This window comes from Bombina bombina, chromosome 1, assembly GCF_027579735.1.
Source record: "Bombina bombina isolate aBomBom1 chromosome 1, aBomBom1.pri, whole genome shotgun sequence".
NCBI lineage: Eukaryota > Metazoa > Chordata > Amphibia > Anura > Bombinatoridae > Bombina > Bombina bombina.
In genome coordinates, this window is record NC_069499.1 from 481,267,372 (window position 1) to 481,286,092 (window position 18,721).

General features: G+C 36.1%; 1 protein-coding gene across 1 annotated transcript in view; it reads left to right on the top strand.

Moving 5' to 3' along the window:
• Positions 1-223: 223 nt before the first annotated feature.
• ITGA4 (integrin subunit alpha 4) overlaps positions 224-18,721 on the top strand; it is a 292,692-nt gene continuing 274,194 nt past the window's right edge. Inside the window, exons 1-2 of the mRNA XM_053698521.1 lie at positions 224-573; positions 746-861. Of these exons, the coding sequence (XP_053554496.1) occupies positions 377-573; positions 746-861 (313 nt within the window). The 5' untranslated portion in view covers positions 224-376. The remainder of the gene's footprint in view (positions 574-745; positions 862-18,721) is intronic.

Consider the following 18,721-nt stretch of genomic DNA (forward strand, 5'->3'; position numbering starts at 1 on the left):
TTCATCATCTGGAAATACAATGTTTTTACTGCTGTACTACTTGGAGAAGACATCTGACTTCTTGCTCTGCTTCATCACTTGGAATAAAGGAGTGGTCCTAGGCGTGGGCGGAGTTTAGGCCCACAGTGCGACCAATTAGGAGGCAGAAATCCAAGCACAGGGTGGGGTCACGATGCTGAGTCTTTGGGGAGGCATCATTTGTGAATAGGCTGACAGGGATTCCTTAACTTTTAAATTAAAGTACAGAGAGGCGGCTGGCCGCTCTATATTCATTACTAAAGCACATATTTGCATAGCAGTCAAGTTCCTGTAGCAACCTGGGCACCTCTGATAACATTAGCCGGACGACTGCACATACTGTAACCCCAGGGACACAATGCTGAGGAAAAGGGATAAAGTTTGCAAACTCTACACGCTAGAAAACATCTGGAGTGCTGTGCTTCTCTATGGGCTGCTTACAAAGGCTGCACGAGCTTACAACATAGATGTGTCCAGCCCTGTGGTTTTTAAAGGGCTTAGTGGCTCATTATTTGGATATTCTGTTTTGTTGCATAGCAATGAGGATGAAAAATGGTGAGTTGCAATGAGTTATTTGAAACGTTTAGTTTATTTTCGTTGTATTTGTATGCACATATCATCCATATTGTAATGATGTATATATCCATTACTTAAAATGACATTTTTACGTTTAACTTGATAGGTTTTACATTTTAAACACAATCACCACGTGCTTGTTTCATTTCAGGCTTGTAGTTGGTGCCCCTCAATCCAACATCACCAGTAATGTTAATAGCCCGGGGGTCATTTACAGATGCAGAATTGGAGACAACCCAAACAAAACGTGTGACCCACTGAGACTTGGTGAGTTGAGTGTAGAAACCGTTGCATTTAATATAAGACTTAGACTGAGAGATGGAGAAACATTATTACACAACTGTTACCAGAATCTAATGTTCCTTTTAAGCACAGATATAAATAGTATATAATTATTTGGAACGAAAATAAACGTCTGTGGAAAATGACTTCCAAGTGAAGTATAATACTGGTCATTGTGTATGACAATGCATGTTTTATGTGCATCCAGTTCTATAACCTACTATCATGCAAAGCAGGAAATGTAGTGTTAGATTTTAGTTTAAAAATAGCAGTAGCATTGCCAGAGAGCATGCTGGCTATATAGAGGTCTAGTATTTTCTAGCATTGTTGGTATTTCTTAAATGTATTTAATAAAACCAAAAGCCTTATTTCCACTAAATGCTTCATTGAGTTTTGCTGTATATTTTTCTTTGCTCTGCTTTCACTTCCCCTCACTAATTCACTGGGTGGCATGTACTGTATATAACTGCTTTGTTTACATTGTTACTTGTAATCATAGCCATTGAAAGCATCATCAGTAATTATAAATAATATGTGAATACATTTACCTTTCATCATTGCTAACTTATAAAGACAGAACACTGCTGCATGGAACATTTGTCTACAATTTCTTTTTCTGTCCCAGAAAATATAAGAGTGCATGAGTAAGAGGTCATGCAGAATACAAAATGACATTACTAGAAAGAAAAATAACTATTAATGTCCCCAGTGCATACTTTTGCTGTCTCAAGTATGAGGTAATACCCAATATGGCCCAGCATAACTTCAAAGATTTTTCTTCTGCTGTAAATGGTGAAGCTTTTGAACCATTTTGCATCACCTTTTATGAAGTACAGAGTTGCAGCTACTCAGCAGTTGTACAGCTAGCATAGTCATAGTGAGAAGAGCAATAATCCATTTACAGAGAAAAAAATGTTCTAAATCCACTGAGGACCATATAGTGCCCCCTTGCCATAGCTTTCATATCTCTAGTGAAGTTTGGGTTTTATGCACTGAGGTTGGCTACTACACTAATGTTTGGATAAATAAAGAGTTTCAAAGCATGAGCAATTGCCACCAAATTATGTGTCTGTCTGAGAGCTGCAGTATATTTTATTTCAGCCCTCTGTGGAAGCAAAGGGGTTATTACTAATGTTACATTTTTATGCAAATTAATATATTCAATTATTTAAATTCATGGTAAATAATTAGGACTTTCTAGTTTCCCTTAAAGGGACATTTTGATGTCAAAACCAGGATTCACATGAATGACTTGCTGCCCTTGGGACTGCATGAGCCTTGAACAGTATTATCCCCAAACTGATAGAAATGTTCTATTATAAAGTAAAATGAGCTTTTATTTCATTTGAGTTCAAGTAATGTTACATTTATTTTTAGATTATTCATGTGTGTTTAGTTCTGTTCTGTTGAACTATCAAAGGACACTGTTTTCTCACAGTTTCTGTTAAGGTATAAAACAAATGTGTATTCTGTTATGTAGCTCATGGTAGTTTCTTTTATCACCCTGAAAACAATTTGGCATCCGGCAGATAAAATCTGTTGAGCATGTGGAGTCTTCATATTATCCTGAGGTAAACCATATCAAAGAGGTGAAAGTCTAATCTCAAAAGGTCGTTTCTGAGTTTAGTACAGCAGCGTTTGACTGGCAGTCATTCAGAGGTGGTATTTTTATATAACTAGATCTGTCTCCTGCAAGCAAACCATGCGAGCTATAAAACTATTCATCTGGCAAGAACAGGATCAAATAATGTGCTTCAATTCTCAGATAATGTATTTCAATGTACAAAACTTTATAGAATATATGAAAACATCGAAAATGATTTTAAAGGGACATAAATACCTTAAAGAACCACTAAATACAGTATACTTGAATGTCAAATAGTCAATAAAAATGAGCGCTGCGGAATCTGTTGGCGCTCTGCAAATAACCGATAATAATAAATAATAATAATAAAAAGACAATGTAATAGCACTTACTTTGAATTTGAAATCAGAAGTAGAATATGTTCTGGCAAATTTCAAAGATAATTCAAACAGAAATGTTTTGTAAGCACAATGTATTTCATTTCCATTCAAGTAGCAAAGAAAAAAAACAGCTAATGTAAATTAATGAGGACGTACACATCATGACAAAGTAACCTTATTATTCTGTCATAATATTTATTGATATATTGTTATCAAGATTATGATTTATTTATATATTTTATTTATGCAAGTTCTAAAGCACTATCACCTATCTGCATGTTTATAGAGTTAATTAGACAAAAAATACAGTTACATGAACAAGTGAAGGTGCAGTGGTAAACCACGTGTAATGTGAAAACTAGCAAAGTGATGGTAAACTGTAGCATTTTTTGAAACGCTAGTCAGCATGTAAGGAGTCAGCATGTAAGGAGTAAAATAAAGGGCCGTTCATTCATGATTTTTAATTAAACATGGGCTAAATTGTAACTTTATTTTATGTCTCTTTCTTCAACCGTTGAGTGCCGTATGGCTAGCACAGCTATTGGAGAAGAGATGGAAATGTCATTTCATGAAAACAAAATAGCTTTTTTCAAGGGTGGCCAGAGGGGGTTATGTTAGTAGAAAGAGACATAAAATAAAGGTACTTTTTAGGACATTTAATTACAAATCATGAATGAAGGTACCTTTATTTTACTACTTACAAGCAGAATAGCCTTTACAAAATGCTACCGTTTACCATCACTTTAAATAAGTGTTAAATGATTTATTAAGGCAACAGAATTATACACAAGTATCACAGATATGTCTCAGCTTTGACAGCACATAACAATAAGTCTTAAAAGGGACATTGTACACTAGATTTTTCTTTGCATAAATGTTTTGTAGACGATCCATTTATATAGCCCATCTAGTAGTGTTTTTATAAAAATGTATAGTTTTGCTTATTTTTTGAGAACATTGTACTGATTTTTAGACTCATAACCAAGCCCCACAGTGTCAGATGTATACACACGTTTACAGACTATTCTTTGCTCCTGTTTATGTTATCTGTCTTTTCATATGCAGGGAAGGGGGGAGGTGGGGAGTGTCAGCTATTTTTGTTTACCCAGCCGCTTTCAGTGGGTGTCCCAGACTACCTCATTAACAGTGCTAAACTTGGAGCTTCTAAGTAAGTTTTTAAAAGGTGTACTACTGTATTTTTAGATCAGTATCTGTGCATATTCTTCTTTATAGTAGTGTCTATTACATGCAGTTATATGAAAATTGGTGTATACTGCCCCTATAACAAGAGATTGATGAGGTTAGAGTCCAGTCAGGTATAACAAACAGGACTTTACTTAAGTTAAGGGCATCAAGGCACAATATGCAGTTAAAGCCCTGTGGGGCACAGTATGCAGACAATGTGCAGTATATGGCCAGCAGGGTACACAATGAAGAAAGTGAGCAAAAGGGCACAGTATATTATGCAGGTAATGGCCAGCAGGACACACTCATACAATAGACAACAGGACACAGTATGCAGATATCGGCCAGCAGCGCATGTTATGCAGGTAATGGCCAGCAGGACACACTAATGCAATAGACAACACAACACAGTATGCAATATTGACCAGCAGCTCATTTTATGCAGATAATGGCCAGCAGGACACACTCATATATATGTACACCCTCATGAGCCTACCTCAGTATGCTGTCATGGAAAGGGGTCAAGAAGACCAAAAGGCCAAATTGATAGCAGTAAATTAATGTTTTTATAAAAAAAAATGTACACTCTATTTAAATCTTGACTCTTTTAAAGGAAAAAAACACCTTGAGATTTTTATATAAAATGTTTAGTTATGCATAATGAAACAGCTTTGCAATATATTTTCATTATTTACTTTGCCCCCTTTTAATTTAGCTCTGAAAACTGAGCAACCTTACTAAATATCTTTCACTAATTGGCATTAACTGATAACAGCTGCAAACATAGAAGTTTATACTAACTTTATGACTATGGTTAGCCTTGTTGTCTGCAAACTAAAGCTAAGATTGGCTCCTCCAAATAAGGCAAATGATGGGTGGAGTTTAACTATTAAAACTCATTGTCGTAAAAAGAATGTTAATTTGTTTAAAAACTTTAACAGAAATGTCATGTAAATTACAAGGCGCTTACAGTCGCTTTAAGTGTCATGTTCATGTCCCTTTAATCCATTAATGCAAAAGCATATATCTATATGCCAGAATATCTCACAGATGAGCAGGTTTACATTGCTCTTCTGCAACCACAAATTGCTGACAGCAGTGGGTGTGAACTTACCCGGGTGTTACAAAGGAAGATTTCACACCTATTGTTTTATGCTTATGACTTCCACAACACGTTTTGTACTGTTTAATAAACAGCTTTTACAAACTATTTAAATCATGGTGTGTTTAAAATTTCAAAGAAATTTTCATTTGTATTTTATTTCCTTATTTGGTATTTTCCATGGCTTTAGCAGTTGTTTGTTTTATTTCTAGAGGGGCCAATTTATTGCACTTTCAAAGACTAATGACACTTAAAATTATCTGTTCAACGGGACTACAAAAAAATTACATTGCTTTTACCAATCCATACATTCCATTTGCTCCTGTGCACACATTGTTCTTTGTTAAAGAGGCTATAAGTAAAACAGCATAAAGTTTTTTATTCTCACTGTGTATGTATATATTTATTTTTTCATGTTTATATTGTGATTTGCTCATTCATTTTCTTTTTTTCTTTTATCTTGTTACATTTAAGCAATGACATTTTAAAATGCATTACATTTTTTAAGTAAATATTTCTGTGATGTGTTAAAAATGCATTTCTGTTTGTGGGGTGTCTTTCTCTACACCAATATAGCTGGTGGAGTTGTCTTTGCCAGTGAACTATGTGTTCATACAGATCCATTGTGCACAAAAATGCTTTACCTATTATTTTTAAATCAATTTTAAAAGCTTTAACTTGTACATATTTTTGAAAAAAAATAAATATCTTTTGTGACAGAATCTTTGAGTTTAAAGTCAGTTTATAAAAAAACAGTGTCAAACTATAAAATAACTAAGGTTGATTTAAAATAAGCACATGCCTATTCCTCTGCCATGCTGCACTGTGATATGTCACAAGCACATTCTGCCTTTTCTCAGAAGAAGCGCACTGCAGACATAGAGTTTTTGCTTCCCCGTTTATGGCTTTATGTATACAGTAATATTCTTGCCAGTGGTATGTTAACTTCATCTGCCTAAATTAGGAAACACAGAGTGCAATAAATTTGCAGGATCACATTGTTACCCTTTGAAACAAAGATTTGACAAATAGTATAAGTCATACCTTTATTGTTATTGCTACGCTCATACCTTTATTGGTATTGCTACGCTCATACCTTTATTGGTATTGCTACACTCATACCTTGATTGGTATTGCTACGCTCATACCTTTATTGTTATTGCTACGCTCATACCTTTATTGGTAGTGCTACGCTCATACCTTTATTGGTATTGCTACGCTCATACCTTTATTGGTATTGCTACGCTCATACCTTTATTGGTATTGCTACGCTCATACCTTTATTGTTATTGCTATGCTCATACCTTTATTGGTATTGCTACGCTCATACCTTTATTGGTATTGCTACGCTCATACCTTTATTGTTATTGCTATGCTCATACCTTTATTGGTATTGCTACGCTCATACCTTTATTGGTAATGCTACGCTCATACCTTTATTGGTATTGCTACGCTCATACCTTTATTGGTATTGCTACGCTCATACCTTTATTGGTATTGCTACGCTCATACCTTTATTGGTATTGCTACGCTCATACCTTTATTGGTATTGCTACACTCATACCTTTATTGTTATTGCTATGCTCATACCTTTATTGGTAGTGCTACGCTCATACCTTTATTGGTATTGCTACGCTCATACCTTTATTGTTATTGCTATGCTCATACCTTTATTGGTAATGCTACGCTCATACCTTTATTGGTATTGCTACGCTCATACCTTTATTGGTATTGCTACGCTCATACCTTTATTGGTATTGCTACGCTCATACCTTTATTGGTATTGCTACGCTCATACCTTTATTGGTATTGCTACGCTCATACCTTTATTGGTATTGCTACGCTCATACCTTTATTGGTATTGCTACGCTCATACCTTTATTGGTATTGCTACGCTCATACCTTTATTGGTATTGCTACACTCATACCTTTATTGGTATTGCTACGCTCATACCTTTATTGTTATTGCTATGCTCATACCTTTATTGCTATTGCTATGCTCATACCTTTATTGTTATTGCTATGCTCATACCTTTATTGTTATTGATATGCTCATACCTTTATTGTTATTGCTATGCTCATATCTTTATTGTTATTGCTATGCTCATATCTTTATTGTTATTGCTATGCTCATACCTTTATTGGTATTGCTACGCTCATACCTTTATTGTTATTGCTATGCTCATACCTTTATTGCTATTGCTATGCTCATACCTTTATTGGAATTGCTATGCTCATACCTTTATTGGTAGTGCTACGCTCATACCTTTATTGGTATTGCTACGCTCATACCTTTATTGGTATTGCTACGCTCATACCTTTATTGTTATTGCTACGCTCATACCTTTATTGTTATTGCTATGCTCATACCTTTATTGCTATTGCTATGCTCATACCTTTATTGTTATTGCTATGCTCATACCTTTATTGGTATTGCTACGCTCATACCTTTATTGTTATTGCTATGCTCATACCTTTATTGCTATTGCTATGCTCATACCTTTATTGGAATTGCTATGCTCATACCTTTATTGGTAGTGCTACGCTCATACCTTTATTGGTATTGCTATGCTCATACCTTTATTGGTAGTGCTACGCTCATACCTTTATTGGTATTGCTACGCTCATACCTTTATTGTTATTGCTACGCTCATACCTTTATTGTTATTGCTACGCTCATACCTTTATTGGTATTGCTATGCTCATACCTTTATTGTTATTGCTATGCTCATACCTTTATTGTTATTGCTATGCTCATACCTTTATTGTTATTGCTATGCTCATACCTTTATTGTTATTGCTACGCTCATACCTTTATTGTTATTGCTATGCTCATACCTTTATTGGTATTGCTACGCTCATACCTTTATTGTTATTGCTACGCTCATACCTTTATTGTTATTGCTACGCTCATACCTTTATTGTTATTGCTACGCTCATACCTTTATTGTTATTGCTATGCTCATACCTTTATTGGTATTGCTAAGCTCATACCTTTATTGGTATTGCTAAGCTCATACCTTTATTGTTATTGCTACGCTCATACCTTTATTGTTATTGCTACGCTCATACCTTTATTGTTATTGCTATGCTCATACCTTTATTGGTATTGCTAAGCTCATACCTTTATTGTCCGTTTTTGTTTTGTTTGTTTTTTTAAAGTGGTTTTCACATATTCTTCATCTGTTTTTTCCCCTTGTTTTACTCTAAGGAGGGTGTTTTAAACTATATATTTTAACCAGCTGGTAAATGTGCCCACAAGCTTGCGGGAGTGCAGGTAACCAGAGGTCACACCTCTGGTTAATAAAAAAAAAGGTTGTCCCAAATGCTCCCCAAATAAAGTGTACAGTTCCTTTGTGTAAATAATAAATATGAGCATCTTTATTTCTTTTTTTATAGAATAACTGCACAAAGCAGTTATAAGGGGTTAAAGTGAGGGGATGTAGCGTGTAAGAAAAAAAATGGCACCGAAAAGTGCCTTTACATTGAAGTCTATGGGGACAATGTTATGAAAATGCATATATACATATATATATTTATGTGTTAATATGAGTATATACACATATAAACACATAACTATATATGTATATATTCATAAACATATATATTTCTAATTTTCTGCCCGACGCAGCACGACTTTTCCCCCTGCGCTGCACTAGGTTCTTTGCCATGTCTCACAGCATCAGAAAGAGGCTCCCATTGAAGCCTATGGAAGCGCGCTCTCGTGAGCGCAAGGCTTCCAGACAATGTTATTATACAGAAGTATATCGTACAAAAACATGCAAATTAGGTTAAACTCTATTAATTTTTACGTAAAGAACCAGCAAATGCTATAGATTTGCATAATCAACAAGTACATGCTATAAAGACCAGACAATAGCACTTACAGGCCCATTTATCAAAGGGCTTGCGGACCTGATCCGACACTGCGGATCAGGTCCGCAAGACCTCGCTAAATTTAACATTGCACCAGCAGCTCACAAGAGCTGCTGGTGCAACGCCGCCCCCTGCTGACTCGTGGCCAATCGGCCGCCAGCAGGGAGCTGTCAATCAACCCGATCGTATTCGATCGGGTTGATGTCCGGCGATTCCTGTCCGCCTGTTCAGAGCAGGCGGACAGGGTTATGGAGCAGCGGTCTTTAGACCGCTGCTTCATAAGTTGTGTTTCTGGCGAGTCTGAAGACTCGCCAGAAACACGGCCCTTCAAGCTCCGTACGGAGCTTGATAAATGGGCCTGTGTGTCTGAACTTCAAATGAGTAGTAGGTTTTTTCTGACAAATTTCAAAGTTATGTCTATTTTCACTCCTGAATCATGTGACAGCCATCAGCAAATCACAAATGCATATACATATGTTCTGTGAATTCTTGCACATGCTCAGTAGGAGCTGGTGACTCAAAAATTGTAAATATTAAAAAGACTGTGCACATTTTGTTAATGGAAGTAAATTGCAAAGTTGTTTAAAACTGCATGTTCTATCTGAATCATGAAAATTCAATTTTGACTTGAGTGTCCCTTTAACACTTCTTGTGCAAAGGCATCAGTAATGGGCAACCCCACTAGCTGCCTGTGAACAGCAGGGGCCTAAAACAAACAATCCACAGGGCCAGATAATGATGGTACTGTTACTGGAATTCCAGTGCACTTTTCTTTCTCCGTTTTCATGTCTCTGGTGCAGCAGTCAGCAGTCAGCAGGACTTCTAGGTGCCATGCCTCTGATATGAAGACTAATTAGGCCTCATAGATAGCATGGTTTAGGCGATGCATCTGATCTGATGTGTATTTAGGGCATATAGTTAGCCTAAGGGGGTGCAGAGGCCATGTATTTAATCTGAGGTCTAGCTAGAATGCTAGGTCTAATGATTGGGCTGCAGAGGCCTTGCATTTGGTCTGTGGTCCACTCTGACTATATAGCTAGCATGATTGGGCTGCAGAGTCCATGCACCTGATCTGAAGTTGAATAAGGACAGATAGCTGGTATGGTGGCAGCTGCATAGTTCGATCACCTAATATGAGGTTTGGTTGGTAAATGATGTATTATGTTTTTAGTATGTTATCGGCATTGGTCATTTTTAGTGCCCCACCATATATACTTGCAGGGGCATGTATCTGCTCTAAAGGTCTACCTTAGTTATATTACTGGCATAGAGGGATCTGTAGGGGCATGTACCTACCTGATCTAGTCTCACTCCTATAACTGAAAACATGTCAGTATAGTAGGTAAAGATCCAGAAATGGAGTCTATTACAATATAATACATAAACCTTCTAAGTCAAAGAACAGAGTCAATGGTTATGTCTGGTTTTAAATAATTGAAAACTGAAATAACTTGAGGTTTAGAATTGCAGTAGTAGATGTGTAGAACTTACTACACTGCATAATTTATAATATAACTGGATGTTTTCAGGTGTGTTAATGCATATAAAAAGTATGTCTGAAAAAATAAGTAATATTTGAGAAAAGTATAAAAGAAGCTGAAACTAAACATTTCCCCTAATGACTTCGGAAAGCTGGGTGGGCCTCGGGTAGGTTACATATATGTTCATGCTTTGTTTTTGCTCGTGGGAAAGATAAAAAGAATAACTAATACCTGGATGTGTTCCTAATTAAAGTATTGTAGTATTTTTTTTTAATCTTAATTTGTTACCTTTTTAAAAAGGTGGCTGCATCACTTTTTATATTAGAATTCTTTACGTGTTACATTTTTTCCCCTTTGTCTAAGTGCAATTTAAGAAATGTAAAGTTAAATGAAACCACTAGCTGTATTTAGACTGGTTGTAATTAAAAACAAACACTAGGATTTACCATCACTAAAAATAAGGGCCACCTTCATTCATCTGTTAAAACCCCTCCCCCGGGAAGAAATGGTGCCTTTATTTTACCACTACACTGCAGCCCACGGCGCTTCTCATTTTTTCAATGAGGTGACATTTCCACCTCTTAGCCAATAGCGTGCCTACAGCATAATGCCGATCAACCCACACAAGTATTGGCTAAGAGATAGAAACGTCATCTCATTGAAAAAAATCAGTAGTGCCATGGGCCGCCAGAGCAACTTAGCTAAGCAGTGAAGCCGCAGTGAAATAAAGGCCTCTACTTTACTGATAGAGATGATCATGCCCCTTAAAAAAATGACAAGAACAGGACAAATACATGAGTTAAAAAAGGTTACTACAGTCTTTGTTTAAGATATATAAGATCTGATTAGTAGATAATTAGAGAGAGCTGACAATTATAGTTATCTTTGGTGTTGCCTGCACAGGAAATACTAAAGGCCATCAGGACACGTGGTAACATGATGAAGTTTTGAAAATGGGAGAGGATGGAGTAGAATGAAAAAAACAAAGTGATTAAAGTGATAGGTCCTTGGCAAGTAATAAAGAACTAAAGTCTCATTCTCTGAGACAAAACAAAGTTCTGGATCTTCTATGGATTTCTTGACTCTGACAATTAGGGGCCAGATACGAGTAGTGCGCCAACAGTTATGCTTGAGGTGAAAAAGGACTTATGGCAAGTGTTTGTGCGCTTCGGGTTTATCGCTCGTATTACAAGTTTACAAATTGAAAGTAAACGTGATTGCTTGACCGCAATTGAAATGAATGCTCGTCAGGTTAGTGCAACCTCAGAGCTTTGGTTAACTGTTTCGCAAGACAAAAAAGTGTCACACAACACATTAAAAAATAGATTACAGAGTACAGTTAAACTCATAATAACACAATCTAATAAAAATTTGTAAAAAAAAATTCTCAGATGTTAGAAAAACAAAAGGCAGGCAAAGGGCTTTATCATAGACATACATACATATACATCTATCTCTCTCTCTCTCTCTCTCTCTCTCTATATATATATATATATATATATATATATATATATATATATATACATACATATGTACACACATATAGACTTTTATATATATATATTTATGTCTGTACATATGTATTTATATGTGTATATATGTATTTACAGACAAATATTACACATATAAATACATATGTACACACATATAGACATATATTTAGGTGCATTGAAAACTCTTTGCAGTTAAGTAGCTAAAAACATGTAAAAAGCATATTTATGCAATATTCATATTTAATAAAGTGTTATACTGTTTTTTTACTGTATATATATATATATATATATATATATATATATATATATATATATATAGATATAGATATAAATCGTACCAAAATACCATCAGATATATGTAGAAATATCTATTTATGAATAAATAGAACATATTCTGCTATGTGAAGAATATTGGAATGTGAAATATTAAAATTTTCATGTCGGGTTAGTGTACTTGAGAATATGTGATCGGGTTTGCATGTGAGTAGGGTGTTAGGTTTTTTCCACTTTTTTGCTCCATTGACTTCTATGGGGGAATATGTGTTGGTTAAGCGCTCGTGCGAAAATAGTTTAACTTAATAGTTTGAACTTGTAATACGAGTGCTACACGACGCGCACAAAATCTTACTTCAAGCGCAGTTTGCATGCGAGCGGGAGCGTTAAATACCGCTCCACTTGTAATCTGGCCCTATAAGGGGAATCTGGGCATTTAGAATTTTAAAGGGACGGTAAACACATTTTGGTTGTAATATACAATGGTTAGTTATGCATAGTAGAAGAACTCTGCAATATTTTTATTTTATTTATTTTGCCCCCTTTTCCTGAATTCTAAGTTTGAAAATTGGATAGTTTTCAATACTGAAAACTGAAAGAGCCCATGGCAGGTATTAACAAGACACTGGCAAAACTTATCATCTTAAAGGGACATTAAACACTTTGAAATGGTAATATAAAATGATAAATCACGTATATAAAACACCCTCTGCAATATACTATCATTATTTATTTTGTTCTCTTTTCCTCTAATTCCATTCTCAAATTGTGAGCTTTTCAGTCCCTGTTAGAAATGGAAGTGCAGAACACTGTTATATTCCACACAGCCATTGGCTGCACACTCTAGTGGCCTATTTATAACTGTCCCTAATTGGTCACAGCAGAGAAGGTTACCTAAGTTACAACATGGTAGCTCCCATTGTTTTATAGACATTAACACTTTACACTATTTTGTCAGTATTTAAACGGCTAATGAAATTTTAAAAAATACATCTACATGTTATTCTCAAACTAATCTTTTCTTTGAATGCATCATTTTATCTAGCATTTAAATAGTGTTTAATGTCTCTTTAACACTCAAAGCCACATTGGCTCTTTTTCATTAAGCTTAACATGTTTACAATATAATTTATTTATTTAGCCCCCTTCCCTTTTTATATTTCTGAGAACCTGAACTGTACATTGCATGTTTCACAATGCTAACCCTGCCACTCAACTGCCCCTGATTGGCTTTAGTACAGAAGATAGGATTAGAAACTGCATAACAATGACAGTTTTGTTGTGTGTGTGGAGTTTAGCTGTTGAAAAAACAAATGCAGCGAACAAAAATCATGTTCACTTAAAATGTTAGTTTCACAAATGAAGAAATATTACTCTCTTAACTGAAGGTAAAATATTTTAGCTGAGTGTCATCATTACAGAATGGTTGATTTACCCCAAATAATGTGCTGAGTTCTATATATCTATATATCTATATATATATCAATGCTTGAATTTGAGGTTAATTAAAGGGACATGAAACCCAAAACTTTTATTTTATGATTCAGATAGATTATACATTTTTAAATAACTTTCAAATTTACTCCTGTTAACAATATTGCTTCATTCTCTTGGTATATTTTATTGAAGATGCAGCAATGCACTCCTGGGAGCTTGCTGCACACATTTGTAAGCCAATGAAAATAGGCATACAATTTCAGCCACCAATAAGCAGCTAGCTCCAAGCTCCTGAGCCCACCTAGATATGCTTTTAAACAAAAGATGCCAAGAGAATGAGGCAAATTAGATAATAGAAGTAAATTGGCAAGCTGTCTAAAACGGTATACTCTATCTGAATCATGAAAGAAAAAAAATTGTGTTTCATGTCCCTTTAACATAGTTCAGTTACTTAGATGAAGCTGTGTGCAGAGAGGTAATTTAATCATATACTGACAAGGATAGAAAACAAAGGTTAGAGTCTGCAATAAGAATTCAAAGAAATTTCAACATAGTTGTTAGTGAATATAGAGCCAAACAGAAAACATATCTTAGATTGTATTTGTGTGCATGAATAAGACAGCTAGAATCATGTAGATCCCTGGAGAAGATCATAAGCCAGTCAATGTGACACTGATATAAAACATAAACGGCCAGATTACAAGTTTTGTGTTAGAGGCTATGCGGTGCTAACGAGCAGTTTTCACTCAACGCTCACTTTCCTACAGCACTGGTATTAGGAGTTTTTACAAACCCATCGTTAAAAGACAAGAAGTGAGCGTTGAGCAAAAATTTGCTCATTACCGCACTCCAATACCAGCGCTGCTTAAGTCAGCGGTGAGCTGGTCGTACGTGCTTGTGCACGATTTCCCCATAGGAATCAACAGGGAGAGCTGGCTGAGAAAAAGTCTAACACCTGCAAAAAAGCAGCGTAAAACTCCGTAACGCAGCCCCATTGATTCCTATGGGGAAATAACAGTTATGTCTACACCTAACACCCTAACATGAACCCCGAGTATAAACACCCCTAATCTTATACTTATTAACCCTAATATGCCACCCCGACATCGCCGCCACCTGCATTATATTTATTAACCCCTAATCTGCCGCTCCGGACACCGCCGCCACCTACATTATACTTATGAACCCCTAATCTGCTGCCCCCAACATCACCGCCACCTACATTATATTTATTAACCCCTAATCTGCCACCCCCAATGTCGCCGCCACCTACCTACACTTATTGACCCCTAATCTGCCGCCCCCAACATCAACTCCACTATAATAAACATATTAACCCCTAAACCGCCACAGTCCCGCCTTGCAAACATTAGTTAAATATTATTAACCCCTAATCTGCCATCCCTAACATCGCCGCCACCTACCTACATTTATTAACCCCTAATCTGCCACCCCCAATGTCGGCGCCACTATACTAAATGTATTAACCCCTAAACCTAAGTCTAACCCTAACACCCCTTAACTTAAATATAATTTAAAAAAAATCTAAATAAAATTACTATCATTAACTACATTATTCCTATTTAAAACTAAATACTTACCTATAAAATAAACCCTAAGCTAGCTACAATATAACTAATAATTACATTGTAGCTAGCTTAGGGTTTATTTTTATTTTACAGGCAAGTTTGTATTTATTTTAACTAGGTACAATAGTTATTAAATAGTTATTAACTATTTAATAGCTACCTAGTTAAAATAAATACAAAAGTACCTGTAAAATAAAACCTAACCTAAGTTACAATAACACCTAACACTACACTATAATTAAATAAATTTACTAAATTAAATACAATTAAATAAATTAAATTAGCTAAAGTACAAAAAACAAACAAACACTAAATTACAGAAAATAATAAACAAATTACAGATATTTAAACTAATTACACCTAATCTAATAGCCCTATCAAAATAAAAAAAGCCCCCCCAAAAATAAAGAAAATCCCTAGCCTAAACTAAACTACCAATAGCCCTTAAAAGGGCCTTTTGCGGGGCATTGCCCCAAAGTAATCAGCTCTTTTACCTGTAAAAAAAAATACAAACACCCCCCCCCAACAGTAAAACCCACCACCCACACAACCAACCCCCCAAAATAAATCCTATCTAAAAAACCTAAGCTCCCCATTGCCCTTAAAAGGGCAGTTAGCTCTTTTGCAGGCCCAAAGTCCCTAACCTAAAAATAAAACCCACCCAATACACCCTTAAAAAAACCTAACACTAACCCCTTGAAGATCGACTTACTGTTCTGAAGATCCGACATCCATCCTCAAGAATGCGGCAGAAGTCTTCATCCAACCGGGTCGAAGTCCTCAATGAAGCCGGGAGAGGTCTTCATCCAAGCCGGGCGAAGTGGTCCTCAAGATGGGCAGAAGTCTTCATCCAGACGGCATCTTCTATCTTCATCTATCCGACGCGGAGCGGCTCCATCTTCAAGACATCCGACGTGGAGCATCCTCTTCATCCGACGACTAAAGACGAATGTAGGTACCTTTAAGTGACGTCATCCAAGATGGCGTACCTTAGATTCTGATTAGCTGATATAATTCTATCAGCCAATCGGAATTAAGGTAGAACAAATCCTATTGGCTGATGCAATCAGCCAATAGGATTGAAGTTTGCATTCTATTGGCGGTTCCAATCAGCCAATAGAATGCAAGTTCAATCCTATTAGCTGATTGGATCAGCCAATAGGTGTGAACTTCAATCCTATTGGCTGATTGCATCAGCCAATAGGATTTTTTCTACCTTAATTCCGATTGGCTGAAAGAATTCTATCAGCCAATCAGAATCTAAGGGACGCCATCTTGGATGACGTCACTTAAAGGTACCTTCATTCGTCTTTAGTCGTCGGATGAAGAGGATGCTAAGCGTCGGATGTCTTGAAGATGGAGCCGCTCTGCATAGGATGGATGAAGATGGAAGATGCCATCTGAATGAAGACTTCTGCCCGTCTGGAGGACCACTTCGCCTGGCTTGGATGAAGACTTCTCCCGGCTTCGTTGAGGACTTCGACCCGGTTGGATGAAGACTTCTTTCTGCCACTTCCTTGAGGATGGATGTCGGATCTTCAGAACAGCAATTCAATCTTCAGGGGGTTAGTGTTAGGTTTTTTTAAGGGTGTATTGGGTGGGTTTTATTTTTAGGTTAGGGACTTTGGGCCTGCAAAAGAGCTAACTGCCCTTTTAAGGGCAATGCCCATCCAAATGCCCTTTTCAGGGCAATGGGGAGCTTAGGTTTTTTAGATAGGATTTTATTTGGGGGGTTGGTTGTGTGGGTGGTGAGTTTTACTGTTGGGGGGGTTGTTCGTATTTTTTTTTTACAGGTAAAAGAGCTGATTACTTTATGACAATGCCCTGCAAAAGGCCCTTTTAAGGGCTATTGGTAGTTTAGTTTAGGCTAGGGTTTTTTTTTATTTTGGGGGGGCTTTTTTTATTTTGATAGGGCTATTAGATTAGGTGTAATTAGTTTAAATATCTGTAATTTGTTGATTATTTTCTGTAATTTAGTGTTTTGTTTTTTTTGTACTTTAGCTAATTTAATTTAATTTATTTAATTGTATTTCATTTAGTAAATGTATTTAATTATAGTGTAGTGTTAGGTGTTATTGTAACTTAGGTTAGGTTTTATTTTACAGGTACTTTTGTATTTATTTTAGCTAGGTAGTTATTAAATAGTTAATAACTATTTAATAACTATTCTACCTAATTAAAATAAATACAAACTTGCCTGCAAAATAAAAATAAACCCTAAGCTAGCTACAATGTAACTATTAGTTATATTGTAGCTAGCTTAGGGTTTATTTTATAGGTAATTATTTAGTTTTAAATAGGAATAATGTAGTTAATGATAGTAATTTTCTTTAGATTTATTTAAATTATATTTAAGTTAGGGGGTGTTATGTTAGGGTTAGACTTAGGTTTAGGGGTTAATACATTTAGTATTGTGGCGGCGATCTTGGGGGCGGCAGATTAGGGGTTAATAATATTTAACTAATGTTTGCGAGGCGGGAGTGTGGCGGTTTAGGGGTTAATATGTTTATTATAGTGGCGTCGATGTTGGGGGCGGCAGATTAGGGGTCAATAAGTGTAGGCAGGTGGCGGCGACATTGGGGGCAGCAGATTAGGGGGTTAATAAATATAATGTAGGTGGCGGCGATGTTGGGGGCAGCAGATTAGGGGTTCATAAATATAATGTAGGTAGCGGTGTCCGGAGCGGCAGATTAGGGGTTAAAAAATGTATTATAGTGTTTGCGATGCAGGAGGGTCTCGGTTTAGGGGTTAATAGGTAGTTTATGGGTGTTAGTGTACTTTTTAGCACTTTAGTTATGAGTTTTATGTTATGGCGTTGTACCATAAAACTCTTAACTACTGACTTTTAATTGCGTTGGGACTCTTGACGGGGTAGGGTGTACTGCTCACTTTTTTACCTCCCAGGACAGACTCGTAATACCAGCGCTATGGAAGTCCCATAGAAAAAAGACTTTACGAAGTTTACGTAATTCGTTTTGCGATAAGGCCAAAGAAGTGTGCGGTGACCCTAAATCTTCTAGACTCATAATACCAGCGGGCGTAAAAAAGCAGCGTTAAGACCTCTTAACACTGCTTTTTTACCTTAACACACAACTCGTAATCTAGCCGAAAGTTTGTGATGAGGCGCACTTGGGCTGTAACTGATTTGTCTTTAGTAATTACTGTGTTTCATCATTATGGTGCACAAATTATATTAAAAAGTATACAGGAAAATCAGAATAAATGTGATTTCAAATAGTATATCCGCATATTAAACAAAGAGAAAAATACAGCAGGAATAAAAATATGTATAACTACTTATAATTACTGTATCAAAGTATCACTTACACATAGAAATCTACAATATTAATAATTATGCAGATTCCTCTTTCAACAGTGCCGCCTGCTATTAGCCAGAGCATTGCAGATTGCTGTGACTAATGGTTTGACTACACCATGTGCGCT